Source organism: Galleria mellonella, unplaced genomic scaffold (assembly GCF_026898425.1).
Source record: "Galleria mellonella isolate WM207_F2 unplaced genomic scaffold, CSIRO_AGI_GalMel_v1 utg109, whole genome shotgun sequence".
NCBI lineage: Eukaryota > Metazoa > Arthropoda > Insecta > Lepidoptera > Pyralidae > Galleria > Galleria mellonella.
The window spans coordinates 656,105-671,134 of record NW_026441972.1 but is presented as its reverse complement, the minus strand read 5'-3'; the positions used below and the strand labels follow the sequence as shown (position 1 = coordinate 671,134).

The 15,030-nt window shown below is 37.1% G+C and overlaps 1 protein-coding gene across 1 annotated transcript; it reads left to right on the top strand.

Moving 5' to 3' along the window:
* Window positions 1–1,944: 1,944 nt before the first annotated feature.
* On the top strand, window positions 1,945–13,743 carry LOC113511370 (PSME3-interacting protein). Its single transcript, XM_052892598.1, has 7 exons — window positions 1,945–2,131; window positions 4,019–4,117; window positions 5,019–5,139; window positions 6,056–6,170; window positions 6,535–6,623; window positions 8,071–8,191; window positions 10,854–13,743. Exons 1-7 carry the CDS (start codon window positions 1,951–1,953, stop codon window positions 10,941–10,943), a joined length of 816 nt encoding a protein of 271 aa, XP_052748558.1. The 5' UTR covers window positions 1,945–1,950; the 3' UTR covers window positions 10,944–13,743.
* The last annotated feature ends 1,287 nt before the right edge of the window (window positions 13,744–15,030 follow it).

Here is a 15,030-nt window from a genome sequence, read left to right as displayed (position 1 = left end):
GTTTGCATGGTTACCTCTGTCTCATTCGTGTTTCAACCGTAAAGCAATTGTGTTTGCATTGTTGTATTTCGGTTTGAAGGGTGGAATATGGCAGTGAATTTACAGGGTATAGAGGAATAACACCTGAATCCTCCGGAATGGCAACGCATTGGGGGTATCATGGGCGAAACAGTATACTCTGTTATGTCCATGGTACTGCTCATGTCTATAGGTGACGGTTACCACTTTCCATCAGGTGGGCCGTCAGCTTGTTTGCCATTCTAAGTTGTATAAAAAAAAATTAATTTGGAACTTGCTCTTAAAATTTAATATTAAAATAGTCTTCGAGTGAGTAAAAAAAAAATAACAAAAAGTAAATAAAGGAAGGTTGAAACGGACGTTAAACAAAATACTTCTTGTCGCAAATTAGAATCTATATGTATGTAGTATTTTCGAAACATTTTTTATAGGATATTTAATTGAATAAATAATAAGGTGTCAGTAACAACCCCATTGTAATAATATACCCTATCAGCTTGTACCTATAATCTATCACTGGTGCCCCACTACCTCCGTAGACCAAATATTACGGAATAGAATAGATGGAATGTATAATTCACATAGTGTGTTGCTTGTTATATTTATGACATTTCAAATGCGTTAGAGAGGGATAGACATAAAAACGCATTGCCTTTTGATTAGTCCGTAAAAGTCAAATTCATCAAGATATGTCACTTGATTTTATTGGCTGTTAACCCTATCAAATTCAGACGCAATCTGCATGCATACTTTCTACATAAACTGTGTCGAATATATAATCTAGTAATGTAAAATTTGTTATTGACAAATAATTGACATATCAATTGGAACAAAAATTTTACATATACATTTTTCATACTATGAATTGAGAATAATAATAACTGATGGTGTATCTTTCGTTCTTTTTTTTACCAATTATATTGGTATAAGAAGTAAGGAGACAACCATATGATTTAGAGTTTTTATTTTATCATTCCTTCTATGTAATTTCTTGTTCTTAGCCTTATGCCGACAGCGTAAGCGGGGTTACCATTCCATTTTCACCTATTAAAAAAAAACGTTCAAGCACAGATTAAATCTGCCGATACTATGTTTTTATGATATCAATAATGCTTGTTTGACAATGTCACCTAATAAGTTACCGTCAATACAATGAATGGCTCTCAATTTGCTTGAATGTTTAATGTATGACTTTTGTATTTGTATTTTTTTTTCCTCAGGCAGATATTTTACTTATTTAAATTATTGGAAATCATTGTATGCTTTTAAAAAAAATACATGTTGTTTAGACTATTCTTATTTTCTATTTATACGTTAATATTATCATAAATTCCTTCATTTATACTAAATATCTTGTTTTAATTATTGTAATTTACAATGTCAAAATTAAAAAAGATGCAGAATATATTTTGGTATCGAATGGGTACTATATAAAAGAGAACATTGGCACTAAATATAATAGTATTTAGCATAATCTCAATCATTTTATAAATAAAAACCAATTTGTAAACATCAAACACGCATTTTTTTCTAATAAATGCTGGCAGGCCACAGACAATAAAGGCAACACTCGCAATACAACTCCTCTCATGTCACAGGTATTCATGGGCGACAGTAGCCGCTTTCCATCAGGTGGGCTGTCTGCTCATTTGTCTCTATAACCATAATAATTATAAAAGAATAATTTAATGAATTAAAAAAAAAAAAAGAACAACGATGAAGAATATTGATAAATAAAATTTTTAAGCTAACTTTACTAAATTAAAAGGTTGATATAAAATAAACAATATGCCAGGTTATCGACTGACTGTGTGTCTTGGTTATGACTATAACGGATAATTATTTACTTACTACTTATAATACTGCACAAAGATGGTTACATAGATTTCTACATTTTTTTTTTCTTTGAGTGACATGAAGTTAATTACGCTAATGTCAAAAAATTGTCAACTAGCAAACCATTATTTCGTGTGTTGTTTTCACATTTTTACAAAAATTTCTCAAATTATTTTCAAAATGAGTTCTGGATTCATTTCCGAAACAGAAATATTAGAAGCGAGGCGTCGTCGCCAAGAAGAATGGGACAAAGTTCGCACCGAAGATCAACCGAAAGGTGGGTATAGTTTTTTTTTATCATAAAATCGATTAATCTTTAAATACTTTAATAATTTATAATCGTATTGATGTAACTCTTATTGCATTACAAATGGATTGTGTTACTTGCCAAGTCGTAATAAAATATCTTAAACTATACGTTTCTATGTATCTATAGAGGTATAATAACATTATTTATAACCAATAAACTATAAACATAAACTTCGACTTGAAGGTTACATTTGTTCATAAATGGTAACACATGTTGCTTTAGTAAATGATCCCCGAGTTTAATTCCCGATTGAGCAAATTTTATAATAATTAGGACTGTCCTTATGGCCGTCGTATTTATGTACCAAAGGTCAATAATAAATATCAATAACAGGTCGTACATTATATTCATTAAAATGGCATCAGTACTGGGGGGAAAGGGATTGTTAGTAATGGAGATTGAGAATCCCATTGCTAGCAATATACCCAACCAGGTCGACCTCCTCGCAGGTTCCCCCTGGAAACTATCATGGTTAATTCCTGATGAATTCATCATGATGAGCTAACTGGCCTGTTTTCATTCTCATCTATCACCCTTCACTGGTGCTCCGCCAGCGTATCCCGTTAGTGTAGGCAGGGTTACCATACCATTTTCACCCATCAAAAAAAAAATGGCATCAGTACAGAAAATACTAAGACTATGATTGACTGGAAAAATCATGCTAAAAGTTGGCTATAATGACTTCATTTCATCTACAATGTTAGTGTACAAAAAGTAGGTACTAAACATATTTTTTTATCTTTATTGATAGAATCAGGATTTATTGATAGGAATCAGGATTAATATATTGTTAAATTAATTAATTACTAAATGACATATTGTATTGTATTGTAAAATCTTTATTGTACATAATTCACATTAAACACTGATAAATTATTTAATATACAATGGCGGACTTATCCCATAAAGGGATCTCTTACAGTCAACCTTTGAGAAGCTGAAAGAAAACTGTAGAATGTATAAGGGTAATAACTGTACAATTAAAGATAAACTAAATAATACCCAGTAAAAAATTTAATATATAATACAATAAAAACAGCTCTATATACCTACATATTGTATATATGTTAGATATAAATTAGTAATCTTAACAACATAACAAAATTGTAACGATGTCTCGACATACTCACGTCTGTCCATGGAAGATATTTAAGAAGAAAGTTATATGAGGGGGTTTTAATAAGAGCAATACTAGCCACGACTCATACGCACAATGGCCCAAGTGAGAGGCTAAGCGCAGAAAATGGAGTCCTTTTCACATTCACACACATTCACAATAAGAGCCATAAAAGCCAAAACTATAATATTTAGAAAGTTTGTTATCTGTCTGTATGTTTGTTCCTGCATCACACAAAAACTACTGTACAAAATTAGATGCGGCTTACACAGATATATTCCTGAATAGCTAACATACAATTGTATGTATATTTTATTTTGATACACCATTTTGAAATCTACTCATGGTGGGAGCAAAAAGCTTAATAGTGTAGCAAAAAACTAGTGTACAAATGTATAATTTCTTCATTCATTCTTGTAATTTTTATTACAACTATTTTTTTTTGGAGGAACACGAATAAATATTTATTTATATTCACTATCTGTAATAAAAAATTGTATAACTTTTTAAATTTTTTTATTCTTTATGTAGATTTTTTTTTATAGAACTATGGTGCCAAACAAACATACGGCCCATCTGACAGTAAACAGGGTAACTGTAGCCTATGGACATATGTAACCCCAGGAATGTCATGCGTGCATTGCTGACTCTTAAGAAATTTTAATACATACTCTTTGAAAAAGAGGTTTAAAGAATAGACTAATTCTAACTTTTCATTTATTTTTTACACTTTACAGAGGCACCAGAGGAACCATATGATACCCGGCCGCTGTACCAGCGCCTCGAGGAGCAGAGATTGAAGAAGGAGGCCGAATATGAAGAGGCTCATAAACTCAGTGAGTATCAAACTTTACAGTTATTTCTATAAGTGTTTAAAGGCATCAGTATAGGCTTTGGTCACATTGTAATGTAATGTAATGTAATGAAAATTGAACATTTTTCCGCGCTTAGCCTCTCATTTGGCCCTTGTGCGTATGAGTCATAGGTAGTACAGCCAACCCAGCTCCGCTCAGAAGCACAGAAGCTTCCTGGGATCTTCAGTCACATTAAAACTGTATGTCCCAAAAGTGCTTCTCTCACTAAGGAATGAAGTAATGATGTGATGTGTTGTATCTATATTTAAGTGTAGATATATGGATATATCATCATTATATCGTCATAGTTGTAGAATACTGACGGATCTGACAAATATTACATATATAGATCCGTCGGTATTCTACGACTATGACAATATTATCCTTTAACTGTACACTGTTGAACCTAAGCAGTAATAAATTTTACATATATACTATGGATGAAGTTAACATTGTTCATTGTAAAATATTTTTATTATTTTTATTCAATAGTTGTAATATTCAATTTAATTTAATGTATTTTTCTTTTTTATATATTTTTTTTATACAACTTAGAATGGCAAACAAGCTGATGGCCCACCTGATGGAAAGTGATAACCGTCACCTATAGACATGAGCAGTACTATGGACATAACAGAGTATACTGTTTCGTCCATGATACCCCCCCATGCGTTGCCATTCCTGAGGACTCGGGTGTTATTCCTCTGTACCCAGTAAATTCACACCATATCCCACCCTTCAAACCAAAACACAGCCATGCAAACACAACTGCTTCACTGTAGAAACACGAATGGGACAGAGGTACTCAAGCAATCGACTTTACCGATACACAAGTGGGGTTACCATTCTATTATTGTCCATTAAAAAAAAAATTATGTTGCAGAGAACATGATCAGAGGTCTAGATGACGACGAAGTCGGCTTCCTGGACCTGGTAGAGAGGACTAAAGCTAAAGCGGCGCAGCAGATATCAATTGAGGAGCAGAAGGAGATGCAGGAATTCAGGTTTTGGTTAATTCTCTTTATAGTAGAATATTCATCATCATCATTATCATATCACCCGTTATCTATCCATAGCTGACCATAGGCGTCCCCCTATTGGGGGGTTTTGCTAGTAGTTGCCACGTTTGGCAACTGGGCCAAGCGTGGCAACTACGAAGGTTGGCAACTGCAGTTGGGTTTTGGTGATATTTCAAGAAGGACCCTGCTGCCCATCTCTCGACCGTTAAGTTCCTTTAGTTGCCTCTTATGACATCTACAGGAAAACAAGGGGTGGCCTATTCTATGCCGGGACCAAATCCTACTTTTTTCTTGAGGGGGAAGGGATTGTTAGAACTACTAGGCCCATTGCTAGTAATATATCTTATCAGGTTGACCTCCACATGGTTCCCCTTGGAAACTATCGTGACTTGAATTCCTCACGAAGTGCCAACTGACCTACCTTTCATTCACACTTAACATCCATCACTGGTGCCTCGCCAGCGTATACCATTGATGGGTGAAAATGGTATGGTAACCCCGCCTGCATTAACGGGATACACTGGCGGAGCACCAGTTAAGGGTGATAGATGAGAATGAAAACAGACCAATTAGCCCATCATGATGAATTCATCAGGAATTAACCATGATAGTTTCCAGGGGGAACCGCGAGGAGGTCGACCTGGTTGGGTATATTGCTAGCAATGGGATTCTCAGTCTTCATTACTAACAATCCCTTTCCCCCAGCGTGTACCGTTAGCGCAGGCGGAATTTCTATTCCATTATAAACCATTAAAAAAAAAACCCCACCTGTTCTATGCCGGGGCAAAACCCATTTTGTGGGGAAGCCGTGGGCAATTAACGGCAGAAATGTTGATGAATGAATACAAATAATGTTATTTTCAAGATACTGTGTAATATAATTGTGTATTACGTATTACAGAGAGCGGGTGTCGAGCCTTGCTGAAAGTGAAGAGATGCTGAGACTCCGCGCACAGCTGGCGCCCGCCCGTACCGCGCCGCCGCCGCCGCACACGCAGAAGAACAAACTACAGGGGGTAAGAAGATTGAGCTTTATTACACTTTCATTCATAACTAGCTATTTGGCCCGGCTTCGCGGAGCTATTTTTTTTTTATACAACTTAGAATGGCAAACAAGCTGACGGTCCACCTGATGTGAAAGTGGTAACCGTCGCCTATATACATGAGCAGTACCATGGACATAACAGAGTGTACTGTTTCGCCCATGATATTTCGATGCGTTATATTCATCATCATCATCTCAGCCATTATCCGTCCACTGCTAGACACTGGCTTCCCCCATAGATCATTAGGGTTCCAGTAGTTCTAGTAGTAGAAAATCTTTAATTTCTGACAGGACGGTCGTGAATTAACTTTGTTTTTTTTTATTATTACAAACAGGTGATAGTCCGTAAGAGGAAGGCAAGTGATACGGATAGTGATAAACAGGAGAAGGGTCCAACACCAGCCAAAACTAATGGCGTGATCAGGTAATATATTTACATTATACTTTTTAAATTACACTGGCTTCTGACTACCCAGGACAGAGCTGAATATAGGCCTCACCATATTAGGGGGTTGTGGCACTAGTTGCTATCTTGCCAGGTTCAACCCTCAAGTGTTGCCAGAGGGAGACTTTGTACAAAATTCGATTGCTTGGGTACCTCTGCCCCATTCGGGTTTCAACCGTGAAGCAGTGGTGTTCGCATGGCTGTATTTCGGCTTGAAGGGTGGGATATGGCGTTAATTTACAGGGTACAGAGGAATAACATCTGAGTCCTCAGGAATGGCAACGCTTGGGGGGTATCATGGGCGAAACAGTATACTCTGTTATGTCCATGGTACTGCTCATGTCTATAGACGACGGTTATCACTTTTCATCAGGTGGGCCGTCAACTTGTTGGCCATTTTAAGTTGTATAAAAAAAATTACTAACAATCCTTTCCCCTCGCTCTAGCGGTTTAACGCATAGCGAATTAGCAACCGCAGTTAGGCTTTGGTTAATGAGGAGGAACGCTGCTGCCCATCCTTCGTCCATCGAGTTCCCTTAGTCGGATCTGACTACACCCACGGGAACGGAAGGGGTGGTATTCTATGCCGGGAACACATAGCAAATATGTCATTTTGTGTACTATGTAGTGGTATTAATACTATAATTCAAATCTTCAAGATTTGTCTTTTTATTTATTTATTCTTTATTGTACAATGACACTTTGTACAAGTGGCTAGCTTAATGCCATATGGCATTCTCTACCAGCTAACCATTGGGGGGAAAGGGATTGTTAGTAATGGGGTCAAATAGCAATATACCCTGTCAGGTCGACATCCACATGGTTCCCCCTGGAAACCATCGTGGTTAATTCTAGTTTAATTCGTCAGGATGGGCTAACTGACTTACTTTCATCTTCATCTGTCATCCCTCACTGGTGCCCCGCCAGTGTATACCGATAGCGCAGACGGGGTTACCATACCATTATCACTCATTTAAAAAAAAAACCAGCTAACCATTAGATGAAAACAAAAAGTGTATGAAGGGCAGATGTGGTGAAAAATATGTGGCATAATTAATTTTTTTTGTCAATGTTTAATTGGCGTAATAAAGTGTAAATAAATAAGGTAGCAGTCAAGCGTTGTCCGACTTAGCCATTGCTGTTACTTAACAAAATCGTGTTTTTTACAACACAGGGGGCAAACTAGCATGCGGCTCACTTGATGGTAAGTGACTACCGCCGCTCATGATCACCCACAACACCAATGGTATTGCAGGTGTGCTGCCGGCCTTTTAAAAAGGAAAATGCTCTTTTCTTGAAGGTTACGTTGTCGTATCGGTTCGGAAATACTACTGCTGGAAGTTGATTCCAAAGAGTGGTTGTGCGCAGAAGAAAGTGCACGGTGGAAGACCGTCACTCGTGTAATTGTGTGTACGTTCAATTCCAGTACGTTGTCAGTGGAGGCGCCGGCAGAGGGCGCCCTGCGCTGCGTGGGCGTGCTGCCCGGGCTCGGCCACTACGACACCGAAACCTCGAGCGACAGCGACGACTCCAGCGACCCGGATTTGGTTGGTCTATTATATTCATAACACGTTGAATGAAACTTGAATATTTATGTATAATGTAGTATATGTCATATATGTATAAGTATATGTGTTATTTATTCGTTTATATATGTAATTTTAGTATGTATGTATATCAATAATTAGTAGTACCGCATTCGAGTATTCTGATACTTCCCTATGGTTGACTGGGAGAGAATGCTTTTAGCATTAAGTCCGCCATGTACACATATATGTACTAATGAATAAATAAATATTTGAATGTTGGTTTGATCACTGCACTACAATGTCCGCCACGACCCTACCAGGACACTGTCGTAGGATTTTTAATTCGATGCAGTAAACTGACATTTCCAGTGTTGCAAGTTATTGTTGTATTGCTTTATTTATTGCTATAAATAAAAATAATAATAACGGATAACACTGTCCGAAATGGCATTAAATGTGTTAACAAATAAAAAAAAAAATGTGATATTTGCGCCAATTTTGATTTTGATTCCCAAAAGGGTTAGCTTAGGGTTTGATGTAGGTATTTTGTCTCCCTAGGTAATTACCTAGGGAGACAAAATACCAATATCAATAATTATTGATATTTGCCACCATTGAACCCAAATCCTTTTCCGTGCAAGCAGTTCGTTTATGGAACTCACTCCCTACCTCTATACGGTGCGCTCAATCGTTGCCCATTTTTAAAAACTTAGTTAAATCCCACTACCTACGAGGTTTGTCCGGAAAGTACGTATAAAAGTTTTTTAAAAATTTTATTTTACAATTATTCAGGTAAATCAATTTTATCCCCTTCAAAGTACTCCCCCTGTGACATAATGCACTTGTGCCAACGCCGTTTCCACTGTGAGAAGGCTCCTTGAAAGTCCTCTGGTTGTAGGTTTCTCAGCTGCCCCGTCGTAGCTTTTTTTATCTCATTTATGTCCCCCAAATGCCGCCCCCGAAGTACCAATTTGGTTTTTGGGAACAAGAAGAAGTCACACGGGGCCAAATCCGGCGAATAGGGGGTGTTCGGTCACCGTAATGGAATTTTTACTCAAAAACTCACGGACAACAAGAGAGGTGTGGGCAGGGGCATTGTCGTGGTGAAGAATCCAACGCCCCTCTCGCGCCAATTCTGGACGAACTCGTGCCACACGAGCTTTGAGGCGTCTGAGCACATCGACGTAGAATTTTCCATCAACTGTCTGGCCTGGAGGGACGAATTCTTGATGGACAATCCCCCGACCATCGAAAAAAACAATCAACATTGTCTTGACATTTGAGCGGGATTTTCTTGATTTTTTTGTTCGTGGTTCCCCGGATGTCTTATCGAATTAGATCGGCAAAAATTTCACGGCCATTCTTGCCGAGTTTCGAGAGAAACTTGATTACGACGCGCTGCTCTTCAACGGAAGCGGGCTCCATGCCGACGGGGTTTCGTTAAGAGGTAACTTCACAGATGGCGTGACAAGCCAGTTCGCACCGCACGGCGGTCAGACCAGAACTGAAGCATTGTTAGGGACATAAGGAAGGGGTCCTGCGCTTACCTGGCCTCCCCACTCCTCTTTCTCGCATTCCAGAACACTTTTATACGAACTTTCCGGACAGACCTCGTATAGTGGTAGTGGGATTTAACTAAGTTTTAAGTTAACTAAGTTAAGGATAGGTCCTTATAATCACTTAGTCCTACGTATTTACAGTTTTATATGTGTTTTATATAGATATGTGTGTTAGTATGGTATATTTGTATGTATTTATGCGTATGTATGTATGTATGTGTATGTATATATTTGGATATGTGTGTTTATTTATGTATGTGTATATGATTATGCTGTCATAGATATTATTTCTTACAGATCTATTTCTTTTAACGCGCCACCTACATATTTATGCTTTAATTCCTTCTACCCAAAGCTTGTCTGGAAGAGATTGCTTAGCAATAAGACCGCCTTTTGTACTACACTATACGTATTGAAAATTGTTCAACAAATCCTGTTATGTTGGTGCAATAAAGTGTTAAATAAATAAATAAAACCTTTCAAAGGATTTTAACACTGCTGACCGGGAATTCCGTCACGGTTGAAATCTTTTTAATTAAACTAAAATTGTGATAAAAACCTACAATAAATACATTGAAAAGTATTTTTTTTGTTCATGAACGCTTTGTAATCCAAATGGTGGGGGATTTGCTAATAGTTGCCACACAGTGCAGGCGGATTGGCAACTGCAGTCAGGCTTTAGAGATGTTTTAAGAGGGTTACTATTGACGCGTGGGCATGAGCCCACGCTCTACCTTAGTCGGCTCTTATAACACTCACGGGATAGGAAGGGGTGACTTATGCCAGGACCACACGGTCAACTTATTAGTTTTCCTGCTTTAAAAATCGACATAGCGAGTTTTTTTATGGCTGATAATGGAATGGTAACCTCCTGCGCTAACGGTGTACACTGGCGGAGCACCAGTGAGGGGTGATAGATGAGAATGAAAAGGCAGATCAGTTAGCCCATTGTGATGAATACAATTGGAATTCAGGACGATGGTTTCCAGGGGGGACCACGTGGACCGGACTGAGTACATTGCTAGCAATGCGACTGGTAGTTTGCATTACTAAAATAATCCCCCCAAGGGGTAACGAGCAGACAGCAAGTCTGTAATAAATTTTATTTTGGACTATTCCAGGGTGATAAATGCTGCGTCAAACGTGATTTGCTTGGTCGGCGGCCGGAGCAAACTGGCGACAAGGCGAGGAAAGACGACGAGAAGAGCTAGGCTGCATATAAAATATATTCTGTTATATATAATAGAAAAATCCCCAAAGGCTCTGGTCAGAGCTTCTTGAATTGCTATAGAAAAAGTGATGCGGTTTTTGTCTTTACATTACACACAATAAAACTGGCTGGCCAGTATTTGTATATTCTACTAATCTTGTGAATGTTAAACTTTGTAAAGATGTTTGAATGTATGTTAGTCGATCACATGTGAACGGCTGAATGGATTTGAATGAAATTTGGTAAATGGGTAAGTTATATATATATATATGTATAACTTTAAAATTAGGATATAACTGTTTGTACATCATTGATACATAGAATATATATATATATATATATATATATATATAGTAATATATATGTAAAATATGCAAGTATATATTATTATATCAGGTGGCTCAGGACCGTTCCTTATGGCAGTCTATGGGGGAGGCCTATGTCCAGCAGTGGACGGATAATGGCTGAAATGAGTGTTGTATTAATTATATATATTATAATATAAATTTATATACCTTTATATATATTTATTCTATGTACAAATGATGTACACGGTTGTGTACTGTCCCAAACTGTCATAACATCATTTGGGACACTGATTGTTGGATCATCGTTGTTTGTAAAATTGTATGGATATTGAGACCGATTCTGACGCGCCCTTTTCTTAATTTTCTTTTGATAGTTTATACATTACTGTATTATGGACAATCATAGATTAGATTTATAACAATTTTAATTTTAAAATACATTAGAAATTTACCCCTATTATTTTAGTTTATTCATAAAAACGTTAAGTCTCATACACTTATGTTAACAGTCGGAACTGTTTTGTCTCTTTCTTCTGTGTAAAATTCCCAATTTGAAAGTAAGTGACAATATTCTTGTCAAGAATTCTTGAAATGATTAAGAAGCTGGGGAAGAATTGAATTTTAATATTGTATTGTCGCCATTTTTAATTTCTGCTCCGTGAAATTGTGTATACATTTGTGGTTAATATTTATTTATTTACACTTTATTGCACCAAGTAAAAAGAGAAATAACAAATACAGTAAATATTAATGAGAAGTGATACAAAAGGCGGCCTTAACGCTAAGCAATCTCTTCCAGACAACCTCAATCCGGGTCTTCTTGCCCGCCTTTAATAGTGTAGGCGGGTGAGGTAGGGGTCTCGGGGTAAACCCCTTTACCCCGGCTGCATCACCGGAGGCAACTACCTCCGGGTCACTGGGTTTTGAGCCGGCATACACTGGTGGTCTGTGTATGCCGGCCAGACAACCTTTGGGTAGAGGACATTGAGAAAAAGACAAAGGGTAGGTGGCGCACGTATATATATATATATATATATATATATATATATATATATATATATATATATATATATATATATATATATATATATCGTATATACGAGACCATGTTTTGATTTTTCTTTGGTCTCGGATTTCTTCTGATCAGAAAATGATGGAAGCGATTAATAATTTGTTAAGTGTGTCCGCTGCACCGAAGTCTCTATCTTTTACTTGTGTTTGGGCTCAGCTAAACAGTTGCACGTCGACCCATTGGGATCTTGTACATCCCTCTGTCTTACATACGTACACATATCTGTCACGCTTGTCTCCCAATAAGGTAGACAGAAACAATGGAACGTCAAATGCTTCGATTCAAACAAGCATTTTATAGATCCTATGCATTACCTTTACGATATCTCGCGGTTTAAGATATCTCTAGTCCCCTGGCTCCGGATAAGCCGTTCCCAGTAGACTCATACGCATACTTGCCAACGAATCGTAGTTGCACATCAAGTGTTCCATGGATTCCGATTTCTCCCCGCACAGTCTGCACAGTGTGTCCGAAGATAGACCCATCTTGTGTAGTATATGCCTTACTGGCATATCACTGGCATGTTCAGTTAAGGCACCCATTATAAGTTTTGCCTGTTGTCTGCCACCGCTGTAGATGAGTTTATTCCATCCCTCAGTCTTGTTGTTTAAGAACTTTTTAGAATTTTTTTATACAACTTACGAGTGGCAAACAAGCTGACGGCCCACCTGATTTAACAGAGCATACTGTTTCGCCCATGATACCCCCCATGCGTTGCCATTCCTGAGGACTCAGATGTTATTTCTTTGTACCCAGTAAATTCACGCCATATCCCACCCTTCAAACCGAAACACAGCCATGCAAACACAATTGCTTCACGGTTGAAACACGAATGGGACAGAGGTACCCAAGCAATCGACTTTTGTACAAAGTCTCCCTCTGGTAATGCCTGAGACCCTTCAATTTTTTCCATTCCTTTTGCTGTTTTATTTTCGCATATTTCAAGGGCGTAGTTTACGACATTTGAGGCAAGTGTGACATATAGTTCACATGGCTGTTTCGCTTTGAATTGTGAAATATGGTAGTGAAACTACAGGGCAAGGAGGCTTAACACCATAGTCCTCAGGTATGGTAACCATGGGTGTTACTTCTGTTCATGATGCTTTATGTGTACAGGTGAAGAGTTACTATTTACCATCAGGTTGGTAGTTTTGTTTGTCATTCTAAGTATCATGAGAAAAGATAGAAATAATGAAATTTAGAAGCTGAAATTTAGTTTTATAATTGAATTATTAACGTAAGTTCGTTAATTTTTTTTTATAATGTGGTCAATAAAGAATAAATAAATAAATAAATTATGGTGGAGCGGACACATTAAAATATGTTTACGGAATATATTCATGTAGGTGTATTATTCTATGCTATTAATTGTACATTGTGTTATTTATAAGTTATCGAGAAAATAAACATTTTTAATATTATTTTTGTTTTATGCTATAATTACGTCACATATCACATTAGAAACCTCTAAAATTATCAGTACTTCTGTACTATATTATGCATGTATTATACATATAAACCTTCCTCTTGAATCACTCTATCTATTAAAAAAACAGCATCAAAATCCGTTGCGTAGTTTTAAAGATCTTAGCATATATAGGGAGAGACAGGGTAGCGATTTTCTTTTTTTTTCTTTTTTTTTTTTTTAATACAACATAGAATGGCATACAAGCTGACGGCCCACCTGATGGAAAGTGGTAACCGTCGCCTATAGACATGAGCAGTACCATGGACATAACAGAGTATACTGTTTCGCCTATGATACCCCCCATGCGTTGTCATTCCTGAGGACTCAGGAACTTTGTAGTGATGACGATTAAGTATTGATTTAGTAAGAAATTAAACAAACCATTTATTATTAAAATTATTATTTTAATAATTATAATTATGAATTATACAAAATGTATAATAATTTATGTAGTATATAGTTCATATGTATAAAAAAATCGATTGCGAATACATGTACAAAAATTAGCTATTTAAATAAATTCAAATATACATCACCAAAGTCTAAATGCGGTTGCCAACCTGCCTGCCAAGCGTGGCATCTACTGGCAAACCCCCTTATCGGGAGACCTATGCCCAACAGTGATCGATTAATGGCTGATACTTATATCAGCCATTAATTGATCATTAACAGCCATTATTATTAAGTTTAAATAAATTATATAAAAAAAAAAAATTAATAGCTTTCATACACAGGTATTGCTCTAAATGCTACGTAACCACCCAAGTGATCATTTTTAGCTAAAGCACGACACTAACGAATACTGACAACGAAAATAAAATAGAAATGACGTACAATACAGTCAAAGTATTCCCTGTAAAACAACTAAAAGGGTTTCTAACTTGGGAAATTTTCATTTCGTAGTTTTTTTATTTAAATGGAAAAAATATATTTTTTTTTATACAACTTAGAATGGCAAAGAAGCTGATGGCCCATCTGATGCGAAATGGCAACTGTCGCCTATAGACATGAGCAGTACCATGGACATAACAGAGTATACTGTTTCGCCCATGATACCCTCCATGCGTTGCCATTCCTGAGGACTCAGATGTTATTTCTTTGTACCCAGTAAATTCACGCCATATCCCACCCTTCAAACCGAAACACAGCCATGCAAACACAATTGCTTCACGGTTGAAACACGAATGGGACAGAGGTACCCAAGCAATCGACTTTTGTACAAAGTCTCCCTCTGGTAATG